Source organism: Melanostigma gelatinosum, assembly GCF_949748355.1.
Source record: "Melanostigma gelatinosum genome assembly, chromosome: 20".
NCBI classification, from domain to species: domain Eukaryota; kingdom Metazoa; phylum Chordata; class Actinopteri; order Perciformes; family Zoarcidae; genus Melanostigma; species Melanostigma gelatinosum.
This window is the reverse complement of record NC_136653.1, coordinates 10,277,774-10,284,735: the sequence shown is the minus strand read 5'-3', so window position 1 is coordinate 10,284,735 and position 6,962 is coordinate 10,277,774. Positions and strand designations below refer to the sequence as shown.

The window sequence follows — 6,962 nt, the reverse complement described above, 5'->3', positions numbered from 1 at the left end:
AAAATGTTTTTCCTGACAGAGACCTGATATTTAATAAAGCTAAGTTTAATGTGTTTAAAGCTTTAATTGCCCAATTTATTTGGACAGGCTGACGAGGAATGAATGTTAAGTTTGATAAGTTTGCAGATTTACTGTTGTTTCTTCGTTTTCTATAAACTACTAGGACAGGAATTGAGAAGGTGCATAAGAGCAGAACTTTTCCATTGACATTTAATGAGGAAATATGTTATAGTTGACTCTAAGAGCACCCTGTGGGTACACTTTCTGTTTCATAACTACAACAGAATAAAGCTGATTTGGGTATAAAAAAAACACAAATAAAACAAACATCTTGTGAGTCCACAAAATCAGTCTCCCATTCAGCTATAACAACAAAGAAATGCACATGGTGGGGATCAATAAAAGTGGATTGCGGATTATACAATATCTGGAGACGAGCCAAAGGTGAAGCAGGAATGTCTTTCAGCTGCAACATGTCGGAGAAATCTTTACAGCAACATTTCAATAAAAGAGAGGACAGAGGACGGAGGTCGCCGCACCGCTTTGGCATTCCCCCAAGACAGACAGGAGCTTTAAAAGGAGTGGTTTGCGCACAGTATTTATGCAGACACCTCCGCGTGTTATTCACTGCGCTTTCAGCAAACATGACTACGAACAATGTCAAGAACGCAGAGGAGAGCCCGGAGTCCTGCAAGGCAGAAGTAAAAGGTAGGTCGAGTTCGTACACTATTGAGTGACCGACACATGCACTGACTTTTATTACATCTCTGACGGTTTGGTGGTTTTCTGCGCTGCTCGTCGTTTAGGGAGTATTCCCAGCTGGCTGCAAGGCACCCTGCTGCGCAATGGCCCCGGAATCTTTTCCGTGGGAGTCACGAGCTACGACCACTGGTGCGATGGGATGGCCATCATGAACAGCTTCGCCATTAAAGATGGTTGGTCTCGTTTTTGTCGCACAGCTGTTGATCACCATTTCGCGTACTATCATTCACATCATCTGTGAAGAGACACGAAATGCCTGCACATGTTTTTTCTTTCAGGTGAAGTGACTTACAGAAGCAAATTTCTCAGAAGTGACACCTACAAAGCCAACATGACTGCAAACAGGATAGTTGTGTCTGAAATGGGAACAATGGCATACCCAGACCCAAGCAAGAATTTCATTTTTAAGTAAGCATTCTCTTATTTTATTCAAACCACATGTCACCTTTTAGTTATTCCTCTCATGCATCATTGTTGTAGCCTTACTATATATCTTTAAAAACGTATAATATAGGTGCAAAATGTTTTTGCTTTGAGTTTGAGTTTCCATTGTTTATTTTTATGCAACAGTGCATTATATTCATTTTAAAACTTATTCTCTAACATCTGCAATACACTCTCAAAGTGTGTGTGTGTGTGTGTGTGTGTGTGCATGCGTGCGCGCGCGTGTGTGCGTGCGTGTGTGTGTGTCTGCAACATGAAAATAATCAGTCTTGTGAGAATCCCCTGCTGTCTCTTCATGTTGTGAATTTATCATTGAAATGCAAATGTGTCACACATTTATACAGGCCCCTCAGTCGGAGCACGATTGGTCTTTTTTTTGTGTTGGATGACCCCCGACCCCCCCCCCTTTCCAATATATAGCATTTCTTCTTCCTTTTCAGGGCGATTACCTTTCTCAACCACACAGTGCCCGACTTCACTGACAACGGCGCAAGCAATTTCATTAAATACGGAAAGGACTACTACGCCACCTCGGAGACCAACTACATCCGCAAGATTGATCCTGCGACACTGGAAACTCTGGACAAGGTACAGTCATACGCTGCCCTTACTCACCAATGATCACCATTGGCACACACCCAAGTGAAGAGTTGATCTCGAAGCTCATGAGTTGGCGAACACACACAGGTGGACTACATAAAGTACCTGCCGGTAAATTTGGTTTCGTCCCATCCGCACTATGACAAAGAGGGCAACGCCTACAACATCGGGACTTCAATAGCAGAGAAGGCCAAGACTAAATACATACTGTTCAAAGTCCCTGCTGTTTCCGAGAAAGGTACGTACACCTCATAACCCGCTCAGTGCTTTCTCTCCATATCAGCTGTAAAGGTACAGCACACGATTATGCAAATGTAGATTGGACGGGATGATCAGATGAAGTACAGCCAAGGTGAAATGTGCCTGCTGCTAATGGCTCCTTCTCGGAATTTCAATGCAGTGCAGTCCAACACTTCTCAGAATTACATTATTTTCGCAAACATTTGAAGACAAAGTGTTCGATTAATCACTTCAAGGCCATTGAGATGAAAACAATGCATTGGCACAATGGTAAGTGTCTTTTTCTTTAACTTTTGCTCTTTACTTGAAACCTTCGGACAAAGACAAGGATGCCCCCGCACTGAAGAATGTGGAGGTGATCTGTACGGTCCCCTGCCGCTCCCTGCTCAGACCCAGCTACTACCACAGTTTCGGCATTACCGACAACTACTTCATCTTCATCGAGCAGCCTCTCAAACTGGACATCCTCAAGATGGCCACGGCGTACATGAGGGGAGTCAACTGGGCCAGCTGCATGAAGTTCTGCCCTGAGGAAAACGTAAGTCGTCACTTGTCTTGTATATCACTCTTTATATTCAAACTATTGAACCAAGTATGAAGTGTGCACTCGTCGACATTATGCCTTATGGACATAAAACCTGGGTTAACATAACTGTGACGGTCTGTCTTCTATAGACTCTGATCCACCTGATAGACAGAAAGACTGGCAAAGTGGTCGAGACAAAGTACTACACTGGCCCAATGGTCGTCTACCATCACGTGAATGCTTTTGAGGACGACGGTCACGTGGTCTTCGATGTCATCGCCTACAATGACAACAGCCTTTATGAAATGTTCTACCTGAGCAAGCTGAAGGACAACTCCGGGTTCCAAAATGATGGCTACTGCAGACCAAGCTACAAACGATTTGCACTTCCCATCCAGTCAGACAAGGTGGTTTTTTTAAAGCAAAAAGTCAGGTTGATGTCATCCTGAAATTGAGAGAAGACGTTCCTCTAACACTTAATTTTGAATTTCTTTCACTGTGTTTTTCAGGGCGTGGCAGTTGGAGAGGACTTGGTCAAACTCAAGTACACGACTGCCAGTGCTGTGAAGGAGAAAGAAGGCAAACTGATGTGCCAAGCAGAGGTTTTCTGTGCCGGTAAAAACCAATGTCACTCAAAGAGACACTCAGAGCAAATCAAGTCATTATTGTTGAAGTAGTGTTTCCTACAATGGGTCTTTAAGAAAATGTATTTGTCCATACAACACATAAAAACTGTCATTTTATTTCCATCAGGTTTTGAATTACCACGAATGAATTATGACTTCAACTGCAAGAAGCATCAGTTTGTCTACGGGAACTGTGTGGAGGAGTCCGTTCTGGCAAAAGAGGTAACCTTCCCTGTTGTTTTTAATTTGGCTATTGCACAACAGAACATCTGTGGGAACATCTGTCTTTGCGATTTTTTTTTACAGTCTCTTAAGTTTTATTTGCCAAGAGAGAACCGAAACTTGCAGACTCTTGAAGAACAGCTTTTAAACACGGGGCTATTGGGAATCAGATTCTTCCTGGCAGCGTTGTTCAGACAAACGTAGGAAGCACAGTGCAGAAGTGACAATTACCAGTCGACGCAACAGACGGTAGAAAACACTTTGATGATGTGAGAATTAGCGGTTGCCCCAACAAAGACCAACCACTTCTTGGCTCTGGATGCAATACCCACACATCCTTTCTCCTGCGCACACTTGTACATCAAGGTACCTGAAACAATGGAAAGACGTGACCAACTCTGTAAAGCTTCAAAAGTCATGGGTTACAAAGCGCTGTGGAAAAGAGCTTCCCTTGTGTTTCACTGCATACCCACAGTCCGGGGGAATCGTGACAACAAAGAGGAAGGAACAAAAGGAAACTTTCTTGTTCAGACAATTCAATATTTTTGTTCATTCCCACTTGATGCAGAATTCCAACAACAGAAGAGAGCTCTGGCATTTCTTTGAATTTGAATGGTGCTCGTGATATGGATTAAAAAAGCAACAGGAGCAAAAGGAAAAATATAAAACGTAATACCGATGAATAGTGGTCACACCACCGATGCGATACGTCAGGCTCATCCATTCAACTGAGATTGTCTGGTGACCTTTCCAGGGTGTACTACGTGTCATCAGGGATCGGCTCAGGCCGCCCACGAACCTTCAAAGGATGAACGGGCATTGCAAATGATTTGATTTCTTGATTATATTTCGTCACTCTGACTATAGCCAGCCCAGCTAATACTAGGAAAAGAGTTGAAGCCAGTTCCTTCTGCCTGCTGATAGTAACAAGGTCTATTTTAAAACTTTACAGCTCTTTTATAAGTATATGACTTGCAGTTGGGGCAAAGTACTGCACGGGCGCTTTGCTTGTGTAAGATAAGCGCTCTGAATATTTGCCAATTTCATAAATGACTGAAAACTTTTTTTTTTAAACTCAGCATGTCAAAAAAGCATTGACATGCTGCCGTTTTCTTGATTAGATTTCCCTTTCAACATAGCTCCCAAACTTTTTAGAATTAAAAGTAATAATAATATATAATGAATATATAATTGGCCTTGATGCCCTCTGCTATGCCTGTAAATAATTGCAGATCACAACCCTTCTGAAAATGTTGTCAGATACATGAGGTTTTAGTGCTTTGTTATAAGCTGTTTGTATTGTTTGAGTACAACTTAATTCTTTTTCCTAATCTATTTGTTTTCTCTAGATTGCCAAGTTAGACACCGAGACCAAGGAAAGGGTTTACTGGAGTGAAGACAACTGCCTGCCGTCAGAGCCTGTGTTCATCCCCAAACCAAATGGAGAGTCAGAAGATGATGGTGAGAATACTGTGTGGTGTATGGCATGTGTGCTGTGTACATGCTACTATACAGCTACAGAACAAAATGGATGGGAAGATCAACCTATAAAGATCAGATCCCTCACTGATTACATCTGTATTGAGATTGTGAAACCAGTCGTAATTTGAGGAGAATCCTTTGATTTTTGACATCCTGCTTTGCGCTCTAACAATAACCTCTTCCCCTCCATTCACAGGTGTTGTCCTAGCATCAGTCATCAACTCCAATCCAGGCCAGTCTAGCTTCCTCCTGATTCTTGACGGCAGAACGTTCAAAGAAGTAGCCCGAGCATACGTGAACGCACCGCTCAACAGGGATATGCATGGACTTTTCATCCCTCGAGAAAATTAGTCAGTTCTTCACATGTAAAACTGTGCTGTGCATGTTTTGAGGCTGTACAAGGTTTAATTGGTTCACTCATCTCTGTAAAATTATAGGATTGTATCAAAACAAATTTTTATTGGTGTGTTTATTTTAAAAATGATTTCTTTTTTGATTTATGCGTGGATCAAAATGTTGTTTAAGCATGTATATCACTATTTGGTATGTAGTCCACATTATTTTATTGTACTGCTGTGAGATCATTGTATTTGTGCTTATTCTTTTCATAAAAAAAAAAAGAAATGTACATTTTTGAGACGTGATCCCATTCTTCATTTACATACGATTATGATAATGAACCCAACCAACACTCCAGAGTCACAATCAAAATATCAAATATGAAATACCCTGAGCAAATAGCTTCTCAATAACCTCGTATCACCATATTCAACTCATGTAATCTTCTGTATATTGGGGAAGCTGTTATACAGAAGATCTACTGTATGGGCTTATGTTGTTAGGGTCAAAAGTCAAACAGAAGGTGTGAGAGAAGCATAGGAAATGAAATGCATCATTCAGTATTATTTTGATTATTGGCTCCTGCATAACTTTAAAAACAAAGTTCAGGGTTTAGGTCCGGCTGTCTGTTCTATCGCAGAATCCAATAACACAACAAGAGCTTTAATGAGACGATCATTTGTAAAACATAATAACAGTTTCAATTGAATGGAATAGGCCTGGAATGACAACATCAATAACATTGTAGACTTATGTTGTTCCTGTACTTTAGAATGGTAATAAAATAATAACACAGGGTTCCGTAGTCTGCACCAAGATGGCAACAACTTTACTCCTCTTCAACACAAAACACTGTAGCATTGTCTCTTTTCCTCTTCTTCAGTTACAGCCTACACAATAAAAGCCCCAGACACGTCCACTGGAACGCTGCTTCCTAGAAAGCACTTAAGGTAACTCAGAGCCTTCACTTAGCAAGTCAACATAATAGCTTACAACATCACAGAGCCCTTTAACCACATTATCTACCCAGTTATACATTAATAAACTGTGCAATCTGCAAGTGAATGTAATTAGGTCGTAGGTGTTTGTTGAGGCCAGGTCACCTACTGTGCAACACTTCATGTCATTAAATCACACTTTACCTGCCTCAGTTATTCTTCAGCTATATATGTCATGTGAAAATGCCCAATTCTACTAGCATGTCACATACCATGTATGGAAAGGGTAGAACCTTATTTCAAAAATGATATTCCAAATCTATTCGGAACCATCAGAATGACAGCAAGAAGTCAGTCTCGCAATCACGATTTGAAGTTGTTGGCTTACTACACACAAAGTCACAAAATGTTCACATAGTAAATCAGAGATGCTTCGCTTTTGGACTTGATCATGTTGACAGAGTGAAAGAGCAGACCAATATTGTCACTGACTATGAACACTGTACGTCCTGTGTTTATCCTGATTTGGACGGGCCCTGTCTGACCAATCAATGTAAGATTAATAGAGCCAGATTGCAGCGTTACTTACACGCATTTCTTTCCAATTGAATCAGTGGTCTCTGAGAAATCACACCTGATGTTCAGTTTAACTTTTGAAAACACTGGAGTGCAATTCTAACATAGCGTCCGGCAAGTTCACCCAAATTTCAATCGATGGATATGACATGTATATATATTGGCTGGGAGATCCGTTGCCCAAAATAAACAAGAACATAATTTAGG

General features: G+C 41.2%; 1 protein-coding gene across 1 annotated transcript; it reads left to right on the top strand.

The window, feature by feature from the left end:
• Positions 1–644: 644 nt before the first annotated feature.
• Positions 645–5,253, top strand: bco1 (beta-carotene oxygenase 1; the record flags this gene model as incomplete). Its single annotated transcript, XM_079292172.1, has 11 exons — positions 645–708; positions 807–935; positions 1,041–1,170; positions 1,647–1,794; positions 1,894–2,044; positions 2,370–2,584; positions 2,722–2,979; positions 3,082–3,187; positions 3,326–3,420; positions 4,770–4,881; positions 5,099–5,253. 11 exons carry the CDS (start codon positions 645–647, stop codon positions 5,251–5,253), a joined length of 1,563 nt encoding a protein of 520 aa, XP_079148298.1.
• Between the last annotated feature and the right edge of the window lie 1,709 nt (positions 5,254–6,962).